At 38.6% G+C, this 17,097-nt stretch overlaps 1 protein-coding gene across 1 annotated transcript in view; it reads right to left on the bottom strand.

Moving 5' to 3' along the window:
• Window positions 1-13,315, bottom strand: part of SPATA16 (spermatogenesis associated 16) — a 223,503-nt gene extending 210,188 nt beyond the window's left edge. The window contains exon 1 of the mRNA XM_060010153.1: window positions 12,701-13,315. Within this exon, the coding sequence (XP_059866136.1) occupies window positions 12,701-13,315 (615 nt within the window). The remainder of the gene's footprint in view (window positions 1-12,700) is intronic.
• Window positions 13,316-17,097: the final 3,782 nt, after the last annotated feature.

Here is a 17,097-nt window from a genome sequence, read left to right as displayed (position 1 = left end):
GGTAAACATTCTCTCATCATTAATCACAGTAGCTCTGCCCTCTCATCCATTTCATCAAAACCTCAAGTCGGAGTCCATGAAAACTTGTGGATGCTCAGAGACACAAGGTAGAAAATCACATAACTTTGCAGTTTGTTCTCACTATAGATTCATGGTCCCTCTTCTTAGGGATCCCTGAATCCTCTGCCTTAACCCTATTTAGGCTTTGTCTAATTTTTCTCTGCTATCTGTCCAATCTTAAATTCCTCAACTGCTTCTGACTCAATTAAAAAATCAAAAAATTCTCTCAACTTACCCTCAAGTCTTAAAAACTCTTCCTTCCTATCACAGGGGAACAGGTTTCCATGTGTTCAAATCTAACATTTCCATCTGTTTCTAGACCCCCATCCTTTCACGCTTCCTTGGGGGATCTCACACTTTCAATCATCTTTTCATTACCTTTACTCTCTCTGTCTCTAAGGGCTCTTTCAATATAATCATGACCAGTGTCCATATCCTTAAAAAAAAGTAAAAATCAGCCCTTCACTCTATATTCCCTTTGAAATACTGTTCCATTTCTCATCTTCCATTCGAGGTAAACGTTTTAGACACTGTGTCTACTTCTTCCCTTTCCAAATCTCACCATTGCTTCTGGCAGTTAGCTCTATTGAGAAAGGCTGTGTCTTAGAACCACACCCTTGATTACAAGCAATGAAATCAGGCATTAGTTTCAGATGATGGTTTATTCTTTTCACAGATTACTGAGATTATATCATATGCTCAACCATATAACGAGTACAAAGACTGATCATGTCACTGAAATTTCAGGGTATAAATTTTGCTGGCTTAATTTTAGTCCACGTTCTAAATACGGTACATATGAACAAGGTTAGTCTAACTTTTCAGATCCAAGATACTTCATCTCCGGGCTTGCTAAGCTCATGTCCACTCCTATTCTTGCTTTCTAGTTGAGTTGCAGTGATACCCATTAAAATTGTTCTCTTCATAGACCTTTGACAGCCAAAGATTATTTTTCACTCTAAATGCTACCTTTAGAAACTCTGTAACTAGATATTTTCCTAAAGCCTCCAGTCCATGAGGAGTAACTTCTTAGAGGTCTCTCAATTAATGTTGTCTCATTATTTCTTAATCTGAGAGGTAATTCACATTTTCCAGGATTCTTTCATCATCTCTCTTTCTTGTTACACTTCAGGTGGCATCAAGTATGGATGCTTCCTCCAAATGTCTATCTTTGGTCATAAACTTTCCTCTGTGCTTCCTACCTACCTGTCTCTAGGCAACAAATGTGCTGCACCAGCTGAGCTTGTCACCAGCCTTCACACAAAATACATCCAAAATTGCATTCATCTTCTTCACCTCAGGTTCCTGAGTTGGTGGCGCTTTGATACTTAGAAAATGCTTCTTTGTTTCTCAACTGCCACTAAGGTGTGAACATTTTCCTTTCTCCCTCCCTCCCTCTTTGTTTCCTCCCTCCCTCCCTTCCTTTCTTCCCTCCCTCATTTTGGTTTCTCCTCTTTATACTTACTATTGCTTATCTGGTTCTGCCCTTTACTTTTCTCATCAAGATTGTCATGGTATAACCTGCTCATGGCCTCTAGTCTTCTCCCTCTTAAATCTGCCTCTAAACCAGTGGCTTTCAAATATTTTTGACCAAGATCCATGATAAGAAATACATTTTACATCACAACAGGGACACACAAACACACACAGAGCTAGACAGACAGCACAATTAATTTATTTCTCTCTCCTCTTCCTAGGTACATTTCTATTTATGGATAGATATAGATATACCTGGGTATATAACAGGATCAAAATTTTCACAGAGTAAAACTTTCCAGTATTTCATAAACTCTGATATTTTCTATTGTATTTCTATTCTATTGATATGTTAAACATAATGCTGGTCACAGTCCATTAAACTGATTTCATAACCCAGTAATAAGATATAACCCAGAGATTGAGCACTGTTTTTGTTCTCTACATACACTAGAGTGATGTAGCAAAAATAAATAAATATGTAATTGACACCATCATTCCCCACAGTAATGCTTTTGGGAGGCCTCTTGTTATTTACTGAATAATGTCCAAGATCTTGACAAGGTATGCATGGACCCCTGGCAACCTGCTAGCTCTTCTAGGTTTATTTCTCCCTATTCTGCCCTGCACTTTCTTCCATAGGAACATTCTATGCATTCCTATTTTACCCTGGAGTTTTCTCTTTCTAGTTCCTTCACACCCTTATCCCCCTGGCTGTTTTCTCCCAAAATCAGCACTTGGATCATAGCAAATAAAATGTCTGCTATAAGAACAGTATAGTTATATTATAGATATAACTGAAGAAAGGATGAAGAGCTGTAAGATTGAAATCTTATACTTCCTTGTAGCTCCTGTAGTAGTAACCAGCATAGTGTTGATAAAGTAGTAACTATTCAATATTTTTTTCACTGATTCTCAAGCAATCCTTCTTTTTTTTTTTTTTTACATCATTACTTCCCTATCCAAGAACCCACTTATTGCCTTAAATACCAATTCCGATTTCCTCTGCCTGGTTTTTAAGACCATCCAGCATATGGCTCTATCTCTCCACCTTTATTTCACAATAACGCCTTCCTCTGGCCTGCCCATCTCTTTGCTGTCCTTATTAGGTTTCATGCATCTTTCCTCAAGTTTTCCATCCTGTTAGCAATGTTTATCTCCAATATCATACTCATTTTCTGTCCCCTCTTCCCACCCGCTTTTCCATTCAGTTATTTATTTATTTATTATTATTATTATTTTGTGGTACGCGGGCCTCTCACTGTTGCGACCTCTCCCGTTGCGGAGCACAGGCTCCGGACGCACAGGCTCAGTGGCCATGGCTCACGGGCCCAGCCGCTCCGCGGCATGTGGGATCTTCCCGGACCGGGGCACGAACCCCTGTCCCCTGCACCGGCCAGCGGACTCTCAACCACTGCGCCACCAGGGAAGCCCCCAGTTATTTATTTTTGAGGTTCATTCAAACCTTTAAATTCACCACAAATCCTCTCAACATTTCTGTGAGTATTTTATGCATTTTTATCTTTTTATAATAGAGAATAATAATAGTTCCCAACTCACTGGGTTACCGTGAGAATTCGAGGTGTTAGTAGAGATAAAGTGCCTGCCACCGAGTTCATGCTCATAAATGTGTGTCACAAACTCCATCAAACATTCCTATCCTAAAGCTCTGCTCTACACGGCCATTGCACATCACTGAGCACTTGATAGATTTCTAATTTCCTTACAGTTATAGAACTTTTCTCTAAAGCTTGAATCTAAGTTCCTTGAGAACCAAATCCCTGTCGTATAATGTGAGCTTACCCCAACATCACCCAACAAGTTGACAGAAAGTAGTGAGAAGTTGTCACTTAATAATTTGTGGTTGATTTCTTAGCAAAACGTATCCCACAAAATCAATGATTAATTACTCATAGATTAGCAGCATAATTTGAATCATCATCATCATATCCCAAAGCAAGTACTCCAGAAGTTATTTCTGGATATAAAATATATTTTGGTGGCGGCCTTCAAGTATATATGAATCCAATGTTCTCAGTACTCATAACAATTCATTCAAAATAATGAAACCATACTGAGACAGTGTAATGAAAATTTGGTTCCCCTTTTTTATTACACCCTGCCTACCTACATCCTGTTCTCTGATAGAAGCAGAATCATCTCTCAGGTGGAAAGAAAGTCTTCTCTATTTTAGTGAATGTCAAATGAGGCAACCGAAGTGTTAAACTAGATGATTAAATAAAAGTTTTCCCCTAACTTTCTTCTAGATCATCTGAATCAAAAGAGTAACCACAACCTTACTCTGTTCTACATTCCTGTGAACAAATTTAAGTGGACCTCATCTGCTCATTACATGCAGAGTCTGTTTGAACATCACCCTGTGTTGTGTATGAAAGCTGGAAAGGGGTAGGGGAAAGAGAGAGAGGATTGCTGTTTTAAACTTTATCTGGCTTTGGAAGCCTTGCAAGAAATTTAGAAAGTTGGATAGTGGAAGAAATGTTGGGCAACATTATCCAATATTTGGATACGAGTCGTCTTTTTTTTTTAATGTGTGTGAACCTCCACATGGAATCATCAAATTGAATTACAGTTTAGGGTTGTGTAAGACTTCAGTGAGTGAGTTGGTTGAGTTCTGATTCACAACAATGTAAACAGAGTTAACAGCATTTAAAAATAGCCTAAGGTTGGGCTTCCCTGGTGGTGCAGTGGTTGAGAGTCCGCCGGCCGGTGCAGGGCACACGGGTTCGTGCCCCGGTCCGGGAAGATCCCACATGCCGCGGAGCGGCTGGGCCCGTGAGCCATGGCCGCTGAGCCTGCGCGTCCGGAGCCTGTGCTCCGCAACGGGAGAGGCCGCAACAGTGAGAGGACCGCGTACCGTCAAAAAAAAAAAAAAAAAAAAAAAAAAAATACCCTAAGGTTAACCGTCATTTGAATCTAACCCCTAACGATGACCCGTAAACTATGAAAATGAACCTGCTCACTGAAAAGATCTTGCTCGGCTTCCTGTAGATTAGTAACTCATTTTTTGTGAGGTCATCACTAATGAAATGAATTTAGAGACACATGCTAACTAACCACTGACTGGTGTTTAGTATCAACCTATTTATTAGTGTTAATAGAAAAGTAGTCATTGAGTTAATTTGCTTTTTAAGTGAGTATGAGAAGATTGGTTTAAATGTAAATTTCCAAAGAGTACGTTTTCACGACAGTGACATTCACATTTTTCTTGATGCTTTGTAATAGCTTTAGAATGTTTAGATATTACTTCTCTTAATTCCCTTCAAAAAAGCACACATGGGTTAACATCTATTGTAGGTAATTTTAAAGGAGAAGGATCTTCTGTGTGAGCAGTTCTCAACTGTTTTTAGCTGCTCTGGGAACTTAAAAATACCAGAACCCCAAGCATGGTCATTGCCTGAACCTCAGACAATTGTATAAGAATTTCTGAGGGTGGGTTTGGGCACCCCTGTGTGTGTGTGTGTGTGTGTGTGTGTGTGTGTGTGTATGTATGTTTAATAGCTCCCCTAGGTGACTGTAATTATGTCAAGAATCTAAAGACCTAAATAGACATTTCTCCAAAGAAGACACATGAAAGAATGCTCAACATCATTAATCATTAGAGAAATGCAAATCAGAACTACAATGAGATATCATCTCACACCGGTCAGAATGGCCATCATCAAAAAATCTAGAAACAATAAATGCTGGAGAGGGTGTGGAGAAAAGGAACCCTCTTGCACTGTTGGTGTGAATGTAAATTGATACAGCCACTGTGGAGGACAGTATGGAGGTTCCTTAAAAAACTAAAAATAGAATTACCATATGACCCAGCTATCCCACTACTGGGCATATACCCTGAGAAAGCCATAATTCAAAAAAGAGTCATGTGCCACAATATTCATTGCAGCTCTATTTACAATAGCCAGGACATGGAAGTAACCTAAGTGTCCATCGACAGATGAATGGATAAAGAAGATGTGGCACATATATACAATGGAATATTACTCAGCTACAAAAAGAAACGAAATTGAGTTATTTGTAGTGAGGTGGATGGACCTAGAGTCTGTCATACAGAGAAAGTCAGAAAGAGAAAAACAAATACCGTATGCTAACCCATATACATGGAATCTAAAAAAAAAAAAAAAAAAAAAATGGTCATAAAGAACCTAGGGGCAAGACGGGAATAAAGATGCAGACCTACTAGAGAATGGACTTGAGCATATGGGGAGGGGGAAGGGTAAGCTGGGACAAAGTGAGAGAGAGGCATGGACATATATACACTACCAAATGTAAAATAGATAGCTAGTGGGAAGCAGCCGCATAGCACAGGGAGATCAGCTCGGTGCTTTGTGATCACCTGGAGGGGTGGGATTTGGCGGGGGGAGGAGACGCAAGAGGGAGGGGATATGGGGACATATGTATATGAATAACTGATTCACTTTGTTATAAAGCAGAAACTGACACATTATTGTAAAGCAATTATACTCCAATAAAGATGTTAAACCAAAACAAAAAAAACAGTGAAACACAATGACAACTTGAACATGGATTTAGAGTTCCTCATGTTTCCCAACAAGCAGTTCTTTGTGAAAGCACCTTGTGGTTGGCCATTAGTTCTTACCATTCCTGCTTAACAGTGTTTTAAGAGGTTCAGAAAGTTGCTCAAAGTCACACAGCAGTTAGGTACCAGAAGCAGTATCCAATACAGATAATCTGACTCCAAATTCAGCACTCTGTCCATCAGAGCTCTGGATCCTTGTGGCCACCTAGGGTTATGTGAGCTAGATACATCGAAGTGCTTACTGCTAATTCGCCAGATGGGCAATGGCAGGTGTTTACAAACCTACCAGTGGTGTGGCATAAATCTCTGCTATTCAGAGTGGTCCCTGGACCAGCGGCATGGACGTCATTTGGGAGCTTATTTGAAATGAGGCATCTGGATGCTCTACCACAGACCACATGCATTTTTAACAATATTCCTATACAACTTTTATAAACTTTGAAGTATGAAAAGCAATAGTGTAAAGAATTCCAGATGTGAAACCAGGGCACCTGAATTTGACCTCAGCCCTTCCACAAACTAGCTGGGGCACTTTAAGTTTTTTTAACTTCTTAGAGCATCAGTTTTTTGTTTTTGTTTTTTTATCTGTGAAATGGGAATGATAATATCTGTCTTTGAGGGTTGTTTTGATGATTATCTAAATAAATGGGCCTGGACCCCCAGCAGTAGTTGAAGAAATGCATACTGAATCTCTATGCAAATCCACAGATGTGTAAAAAGACAGCTCAGGCATTCAGCGAATTTGGTGAACTCTTGATTTCCTGATTATGTTGGACTAGGAACTATCAGTGTTAGAATCCATTTAAATTAAGCTTTCTGGGATGTCCATATTTTCATGCCCTAGAGATTTGCTACAGAATTATTCTCAGCAGAGCAATTATAGGTGAGGCTGCCCTATAATGAGATATCTTTGCTACTTCATTAAATAAACCCCCTTGCATGGGCTCCAAAATGGACCTGCCTCATACCAAATTCCATTACACTGGAAGTAATCGCATAAGAAGGCCCTGGAGCGGGTTCAGTGGTCCTGGATACCTAATGTTTACCATAAAGGGAATGTGTTCTAGAACAGTGGTTCCCAAAAGCTGGTTCTCAGACCAATACTTTACTGATCCAAGGGGCAATGAAAAAGAAAAACAATTTAGTCAACTTTTCATAAAATTGAATTATAATCTATTTAAAAAATATCCTTCATTCTGAGCGTATGCCCTTTTTTGAGAGTATGCCCTTTCTATTTTCTATCTTTTTGGTGTTCAACTGCTCCATATTTTAATTAAATAATGATGATAATTGATGGTAATTTTTGTAATGTTCTTGTACAATACAAATACAAGGTCAATCCTCTCGCCCCTCCAACTTTTAACAAGAGTTTTAAGGTCCTTGAAATCCCCCAATTCTGAACAATCGTTATAGAAAAAATTGCTTAAAAGGAAATTCTTTCCTATGAAATTAGCAAGGGGCAGAGAGCATTTTCCATTGGGGACCAAACTGCACAGTTTTAATTGGAGGGCAAATTTGTCTAGTGTCAGCATCTCACAGAGTGTAATGCTCCTCAAACTCCTGTGTGTACCAGGACCATTTGGGATCTGTTAAAATGCAGATTCTGATTCTGCAGGTCTGGCACAGTCCAAAGTTCTGTAATTCCAGCAAACTCTCACTTCGAGTAGCAAAGGCATAGTGGTTAAGGTGGTGAGCTCTGAACCAGATCACCTTGGTTCAACTACTCCTGTTACTACCACTGCTAGCTGTTGATCCTCGAGCAAGTTACTTAACCTACCTATCCCTTAGTTTTCTCATTAGCAACAGAAGAATAATAGTCCCATCTCACATTTTTATTGTGAAAGTGAAATGGAATATTGAACGTAAATATTCCCAGAATGTAAAATACAGTACCTGACACATAGAAAGAGCTCCATAAATGTGAGTTATTACTCTAACTTCACAGATCAGTGACTGGAGCACCAAGATATTAAAAAAGAAAAATATTAGCACCTCAAGGTGGAACCCTCAAGGGGTTCCTACATGATGAAATTGGAAGAATTGAAAGTTCCATTTGGTGAGGGATAAGTTGTGGTCTGACTTCTTTGGCTGGTTCAGTGGGATTGTTTGAAGCTGTGAATCTTAAAGGGTGGGTATAGATCTGTTCTAATTCAAAAGGTGGAAGCCTCTCAATTACTAAGATCCTATAAGTAAGGTTGAAATTATGGTATGGTTTAGGTTGCGTGCCACAAAATTATTAGAACCTTTGCTAACTTATAAATGACAAGAAAAATACCATTAGTACATTCCCAGACTTTAAGTTTTCCTATAGGTTTTTATTAATAATTATTCTTTTCCCCATGAAAGTACAGCTAGAATGTTTATTAATTAATCTCTTCTTACTTTTTGTTGACAGCCAAGCAATTTATTGGAAATAGTGTGTATTGCCTAATATGCCTCATTGGCCCATGAGGCCAATGTCTTATATTTATTTATTTATTTTTTATAGAATCCCTACTATTTTAATAGGGGGTGAATTTATATAGTTGTTCTTTAAAAATTATAGGTAATAGCATCTAGGTATAAAACTGTGGTTTAATATGAATTTATGGTTTTTATCTTCAGTTTGTACCTTTTGCCCATCTGGTATGATTTCCACTGTGATTTCAAACACAAGAGCAAGTGATGACTGATTTTTTTAAATTAATTTATTTTGGCTGCATTGGGGCTTCATTGCTGCACGCGGGCTTTCTCTAGTTGCAGCGAGCGGGGGTTACTCTTCGTTGTGGTGCGTGGGCTTCTCATTGTGTTGGCTTCTCTTGTTGCGGAGCATGGTCTCTAGGCACGCGGGCTTCAGTAGTTGTGGCACGCGGGCTCAGTAGTTGTGGCTTGTGGGCTCTAGAGCGCAGGCTCAGTAGTTGTGGCACACAGGGTTACTTGCTCCGCGGCATGTGGGATCTTCCTGGACCAGGGCTCGAACCCGTGTCCCCTGCACTGGCAGGTGGATTCTTAACCACTGCGCCACCAGGGAAGTCTGATGACTGATTTTAACAAGGATTGATGAGTTAGTCACAGAGCTAAGGACTAATCTAACCTACTTAACTGGTTCAACTTTACATAGTAAAAAGGAAGCACAGAAAAATTATTTCATCAAGCACATTTAAGTTAATGCCTCCTGTGTTCTAAAATCCTAAATGATTAAAGTTGACTGCTTTTGGGAAGCTAAACTGTTATCTTCTGAATCACTGCATATCATTTTTATCTTTTTCATTTATAAAATATCAGAAATTTACCTGTCTAGTTTGTGACCATGTTATAGAAACAAAAGGAGTTAATACTTTGTCAAGAGCACAAGGAAACTAATGTTTAAGCAGAACATTCTAATGCGTTGATTAGATAAGTTGGAAATTATTGTGTCTATTAATAAATATTCACAAATTTCTAGGGCCTTTCCCCAGTTTTTACTTTCTGTTTCTTTTTTTGTGGTCTTACCTTTAACCACAACCAGTCTTCTGTATATTTCTACAGCTGACTCTGTACCACTCAGTTGCCAAGCATTTTATATGCCTCACAATGCCTCCCATGTAATACTCACTCCATGGGAGAGTTGCTAATTATCCTTCCATAGCCATACCCATTCTCCCCTTCTTCTTCAGTAATAGGAATAAGAAAAATACGATTAGCACATTCCCAGACCTTTAAGTTTTCCTATAGGTCTTTATTAATAATTATTGCTTTCCCCATGAAAGTACAGCTAGAATGTTAGTGACCATGAATGTTAGGGCCATCGGGAATAAAGACCGTATTTTTCAGCCTCCCTTGTAGCTTTGTGCAGTCACATGACCAAATTCGGGTCAATGAAAAAAAAAATGGAAATGGTGTGTGCAACTTCCCATCAAGTGTGCTTGGAAGGACGCAGGGTGACTCTTTCCTTCCTTTTGCCCTCTTATGGCTGGTTAGAAGGTGGGCGTGATGACACCAACAGGAGCTGGCATTTTGGATTAAGAGGTCACAGTCACACGTTAAGGAACAAAATAGAATCTGGTATCTGATGGTCATGTCATACCATACCGGCGCTTGACTACCTAATATTTATACGAAAACAAACAAACAAAAACTTCTCTCTTGCTTTAGACACAGGTATTTTGGGTTTCTGTCACTTGTAGCCAAATCTAATCCTAACTTCACACACTGAAATATTCATTGTTGCATTTATCTTTCAGGTGTGATCCTTATCATTATGCCTTGGTCTCTGTCATCCATCTTATCTTACTCAGTCATGTTAGGACCTAAGGAAAAGCAAGAGATGCATTAAGTAATACCTGAGAACACTTAATACTGAAGAAGTTAAATTCAAGAGAAGTTAAATTCAGGAGAGGAAAGAGTTAAAGAGGTTAAAAATCTTTTCTATTCGCAGTAACTTTGGTTTATTAAGAGACATTCTAGGTAAGATTTCAAAAGTTAACTCCCAAGGTAATTAGACAAAAGCTAGGCCAGATGTCTAAGCTAACTTTTGGTCTCAAAATAATTACTTTTGTTAATTACCAGTAATTTGTGTCATTATCCAACACTTTCCTGAAAACCCTTGAGGGAGGGGGAGGAGGCAGAGAGAGGGAGAGAGGGAGAGAGGGAGAGAGGGAGGGAGAGAGGGAGAGAGGGAGAGAGAGAGGGAGAGAGGGAGGGAGAGACGGAGAGAGGGAAAGGGAGTGGGAGAGGGAATGGGAGAGAGAGAGGATGTGCACAGCAGAGTCAGAACACAAGCATTTTCCAGTACAGTTGCAGTACAGATCTTGGGGTCGTTAAAACCTGATTCAAATTTTACACTTTTGCACACTGGGTTTTATGGGAAAAACGGATATTTTCTTCCAGTTACTGCAAATATCTTTTACTTCTACATAGGCTTAACTTGAATTTTATGTTCTTTCTTATTTTATGCCTTTTTTTCCCATTGCCAAAATGATTCTTTTCCTTTATCTATAAAATTACACCTTTAGGGCTTCCCTGGTGGCGCAGTGGTTGAGAGTCCGCCTGCCGATGCAGGGAATACGGGTTCGTGCCCCGGTCCGGGAAGATCCCACATGCCGCGGAGCGGCTGGGCCCATGAGCCACGGCCACTGAGCCTGCGCGTCCGGAGCCTGTGCTCCGCAACGGGAGAGGCCACAGCAGTGAGAGGCCCGCGTACCGCAAAAAAAAAAATCACCTTTAGCCCTGCATACCCGCCCCACCCACCACCACCAAATTTCAGCTGAAAATAGCCCTAGCAGAAGTGCCCACGGTTCTTCCTGGAGTCTTTACTTAGCTTCCTTTTCCCAGTCAGTGGCTTCTGGTCATTAGCTCAAAGAACAGCGGAGGGTTCTCAGTGGTTTGTGGATAACTTAATTTGGGGGCACTTTTTACATAGTTCAGAAGTTTACATAGTGCATCACTCTTTGCCTCTTTGTGTAAATGACCCTTTGTAAGGACATACATTTATAGATGCATCTATTTGTGCACTGTCTCACCACTTCATGTCTCTTTGGGCCTCCTTTTTTGTGCCTAGAATTTCTTTTTAAATATTTAGTGGCACCATTGTCTAGTATTGTCCATTAATAATTCATTGTAGATGTAGTCATTTTTAACCTGCAAGTAACAGTGTAAATAATACTTTTTAAATATCCATCACAAACATCTCACATCTGACTCCTGCCCATGCCCCAGGTTCCATGGTGGATCAGTCACTCCTTTATGCCATCTCTATATAACTGTTTACTGCTTTCTCTCCCTCACCAATTGTTAGAGGGAGGCACCTTGTCTTAACTCATTTTGTAAATCTCCAGCGGCCACCAGGCACATATAAAATGCCTTGAACTATTTTTTGTAGTTAATTAAATATGCAGTCACGAATGTTGCCAAGCCAATGGGAGTTCTAGTTACACACTTTGGTCCTTTTATAAGTTCAGTAGGTCATGAGATGGTGCAGTTTTTCCCATGACCTTTTTTGTGTTTTATTGGTGATTCTCACGTTTATTTTAGCCCATGGGCTATTTCTTTATGCCAAGATATTGACCAACTTACCTGCTTGCAGAGAGAAAAATAATTATTCGTAAAGCTCAGTAGAATGGGAAGGGAAGGGAAGTTTGATGGTAAGGTAAAATGGTGTTGTTTTGTTTTTAATCAGTATTATACATAAATTATCAGCCCATGCTAAAAAGTAAGATGGTTATGTTTAATCATGAAGACTACATATCAAAAGGGGACAATTTGTATATTCATTAAATGCCTATTTCTAGAGAATCTATACTCTACCCATCACCACTGTACTAAAACTTTATGGTTTTTATAGGTATACATCTAAATTACAAAACCAACTGCATTTTAATATATGTTACCCACTGCAGAATTTGTTAGAGAAAATGCATGAGATGTGCTTTTGGGGTGATTTCTGTATGTCAAGTGCACACAAGCATATTAATTTGCAGGCACATCTTATTTATGTAAACTGAGAACTGCATAGTCTTGATATCATTCAATATTTTCACCCCATGATCGCTGTTCATTACAGTATAATCAGAACTGCTCAATGTAATCACAACTTTCCCTTTCACAGCTTCCCATCACCAATCTATGTTTTTTTTAATCCCATACCTCCAGTGCTGTTCTGAAATGTCCTGCTGCCACGGCGTATTTCTTTTGTCTGTAGCAAGAGCTGGCACCCTTTAAGGTTACCTGAAGCCATTTGTCAATCTGAGGCAGAAAGGTGAAATTAGGTACACGGAAAGGGTCTACTACTATTTCAGCAGCTTGGCATGTTGGCCGATTCCCAGTGGACATGTAGGACTCTACAAACTCATAGCTCACGTCCTCTTCATTAACGTAGACCAACTTCACCTCCACATCCATGATATTCTTTAAGGGGATATGAGGCAGAGGCATGGTGATCAGTGGGCTGTCAAGGTCTATTACTTTTGCCTCTTTCTTTCCAGCTGGCTTTTCTTCACCTTCTGCCTTCCGTTTAAAGGCCACTTTCTCTAAATCATTGCTTTGGTTTTTTTTGATGCTCTTTGCCATTTTTATTCTCTCAGCTGTGATTTCTACCTGTTTATCTCCACAGCTTTTCTTAATCTCTTGTGGCATTTCCAGGATGCTGGGTGGGTTTGCTAAGGTGGACATTTTCTTGTTTGTGTTTATCTTTGGAACAAGTTCATCAGGATAGAACCTATTTACTGTATTTTCTAAACTCCTACTGCTTCCTGAATCCATTGATTTCCCCCTGAAACACCTGTAGGGGTGAGAAGAAGACACATAATTACAACAAAATTTTGAAATTCCAGTGGCTTTAATTTAGTCAGACTATAGTCAAATTCATTGAAAACACTGTTTAATTCATTATAGGTATTTATCACCTTAAAGTAAAACTGTACGTACATCATCTGCTGACTGTTTTACTAGAGAAATATATGTTTCAGTCTCAGAATTCACCAAGAATTTGTTGAAAACACATTTAGACAATGTCTTTCAAAAATAACCATCTATAGCTGAACAACGTTGAATGAACATTTTTATGGGGTGCCCAAACTCATTGAATAGGAAAAGCTTATGCATAGCCACTGGGGACAAAAAAGGACCCCCCAAAAAATCTATCTCAATATTAATTTCTTCAGAAAGGCAGGTGGTCTAGAACTCATTATAAAATATACTGGTAACCTGCATAATAGACTTGTGAGTCTAAAGAAACCACAGCTGCTTCCTCTGAAAGGCTTCTAGAAATGTTATGACCACAATGTTTCCTCAATTTGTTTCTTCTATTAAGAATGGGAATCTCAAGTTTAAACAGCTTTAAAGGTAACTATTATTCAGAAAGAACTTGAAAGCAGAAGAACGTGGCCTTCACCTTCTCATTAAATATGGAGTCACATATTCATCTTCAGTCTACTGTATTCATATTTTTGTAGCAATGGTATCAATATTGTATTATATGAAGATGAGGCATTTTCCTAAATCACTTATGTTCAAAAAATATGACTAACAGTCTTTCGACTCAAAGGTTTCTGCATACAATTTCTGCTTCTAGATTAGTTTCAAAATATAAAATGTGTTAAGACCTAATAATGATGGAGTCAGTTTGGTTCCTATTTTTAAGACTCTTTCACCTATCATATCCTGTCCTGGAAACAACTCTGTAGGATAAATAGGAGTAAGGACCACATTTTTCAAAGAAACTAAGGAATAGAGAGGGTAATTTGCTTGTCAAAGTCACATTAGCAGAACCTGGATTGCTATTTCCTCCCTGGGACTTCTACTCACTAACTCCTAGTCTGGGGTACTTCCTCTAAAGCATGCTGTTCTTTAGGATAGCTAATAGGAAACTCACATCAGAACACAAGGAAAAGAGAAAATGCAAGAAAGAAGGGCTGAGTATTACAATAAGGTAATAATGAGATAAAAGCTAACATTCTTGCTTCTTTTCATCTACTACAGGGACAGTGCCTGACTCAAGATAAAGTCTTGACTAGCTTGTCAAATCTTATGATTTTGTTAATGTTGTTGATTATTTTCATTTGTTTGCTTGAAAGACTGGTGTGCCCCAGAAAACCTTTAAAAGACCCTGAAATTCGACACAGTGATTCTTAAGGAAAGTACAGGAAGATACAAAACTGTATGTATGACTCTAACTTTTGAGGCACTTTCCTCCTCCCCACCACTGTACTTGTGTCATCAGAAAAAGGTTTAGGTCAAACGTGGACATATCAAAACACCTACTATGATGATCCAAATTATCTCATACGAAAGATGGCATTCCCAATAATTTTAATAACAGCTGTCTTGGATGTTAATTAGCAAAAGTTGAATACTAGAAAAATATTTCCCCAGTGATTTATAATGATGTATTAGAGTTTTGTGTCTATGGGGGGGAAGACACCTAAAAGATTAAAAATTTTGCCAGTCTGTGTTATACTCAATATTGAAGGAGATAGCCATGACTGGTCATCATGAGACCCATTACTGCAGCTTTACTTCAGGAAGGGTCCTGTTTTCTTTTCCTCTCTTGGATTCATTGCTGGCATCCAGTATATCTTTTGGGCCCCTAGTGTGGCTACTCAGGGTGGTGAGGAAAAAACTGTCTGCCATAAGTCTATCTTACGTTTGCCCTTTTATGCCGCATATGGTTTAGTTTGAGAAAAGTTAGCTTCAGTCCTTGAATTAAGATCTCCAGTGGATGGACACTTGAGATATACATTTATACTGATAAGTTTCAGTAGCAGAGATGCGGAAATGGAAGTAGCACAACTCCAGTGCCCCACATGCATTGTATGATTCTTTTAAGCGTTATGTGAAATTTTTAGTAAATTTATATACTGCAGTGTGGCTAAGTTCCAAATAAAGCTTGATACTTATGAATACTATAGAAATTATATTTGTGTTCCCCTCTTTGTCAAATACTATCTGTAATGCAAAAGAGATGTGAAGCACTGGAGACTTGTTTAAAGCTCAAAATATCTGATTTTAAGGATCTCTGATTCATATCTGTTCTTACAATCAGCTTTGAAAATACAAACAGGAAATGTCGGTGAGCTATTTCAAAATTTTCATAGTATCTCCCACGTATCTTTTCTAAACTCTCTCCCTACTTCAAGCAGCAGTAGCTAAAATGTGTCAGAATATCTGTAGTTGGTTGTAGTTAGTAACAGTTTTAACATCTATAGTAGCATTACTTCTCTCTTTCATATTTATTTCATATCTCTTGAACATATAAACTTATCTTTACAACCACTTCTTGTAGAAGGTAATTGTTTTTTTTTCCTCTCTCTCTCTCCCTCTTCCCCTCCACCTCCCTCCCTCCCTCCCTCTGCCTCTTTTCCTTCAAATTCCCCTAGTCCAATCTTCCTGTCAGTTGTCTGCACCCCCATCCCAACTTTGCACCTTTTTCTTTGCAAGAAAGAAAGTTTTATTGTTTTTAAGAAACAGGTTTCTGGGTATTTCTTCATTAGTCCTTAAACCTCTCTATAGAAATCATAATTTTGTTCTTCAGTGCAGTTTTTTACAAGAAACAATAATAGAGGGGGAAAAAGTTTACACTGTATATATAGCGCAATCAGAGGAAAAACATTTGTAACATTTTCAAGCATCTGGAAGAGCAAGTATTCCAAATTTGTCCAAGAAACATATAATTCAGGTCCCCACAAAAACCCAGAATAAATATCCTAATGTCAAAAAAAAAGGGTGTAAATGTACAGGCTGAAAAAGCATGGCCAAACCCAACCAATATTTTTCAGTGTTGTTCCAAACAGGGTGACGTCAGCTTCAGATTTAGAGCCTGTTCTTTATAAAAATTGTTGCATGTGTACAGAAGAGTTATGAAACTGCTCACTTACCGCTTTTTAAAAAAAAATACAACTCTATTTAAATAATTTGGAATTTAAGGCCTTTCACCAGCTAGCTCAATGTGTGTTTCCAGATTTATTTAGCACACCTTCTGTAAACTGCTCTGAGGTCAAGGGGAACTTCTTGTTACTTCCAGAAAGATACTTATTTTCAGTCTGTCTGCTAAGAATTCGCCCTCTTCCTGTTCTCACCTCATTCTACCTGTCCAAACCTAGCCAGAAGTTATCCGCCCCTCCCTCCTCAGAATACTGACGGCATTCATAGTCCTATTTTCTACATTGCAATTATGCACGAATGACTTATTTCTTCCACTAAGCTCCCTAAAAGTAGAAATGTGCTTTACGTATCTTGACATTTGTTCAATGCTTTGCATAGAGTAGAAATTCAATAGATGTTGATCAATATGGATGCTGTGAATCAGAGGCTAATTGAAACATTTTAAGAGAAACAAAATTGGATTTTTTTTTTAAGGTATGGTTTTGTAACTTTGTGAGAGGTGTTTCGCTAGATTTTGTTTGGTTTTGTTTTAAATTTGGTCCTGGGTAAAGTACATTTTCTTCTCTGATAGTTGAAGTGAATCACCTACCACTAGATTTAAACTATCAACCTCTTCATTTTTTTATTTTATTTTTTTAGTTGTCAAGTTGATTAACATGACA

Source organism: Delphinus delphis, chromosome 4, assembly GCF_949987515.2.
Source record: "Delphinus delphis chromosome 4, mDelDel1.2, whole genome shotgun sequence".
In the NCBI taxonomy this organism is placed as follows: Eukaryota; Metazoa; Chordata; class Mammalia; order Artiodactyla; family Delphinidae; genus Delphinus; species Delphinus delphis.
This window is presented reverse-complemented; position numbering and strand designations above follow the sequence as displayed.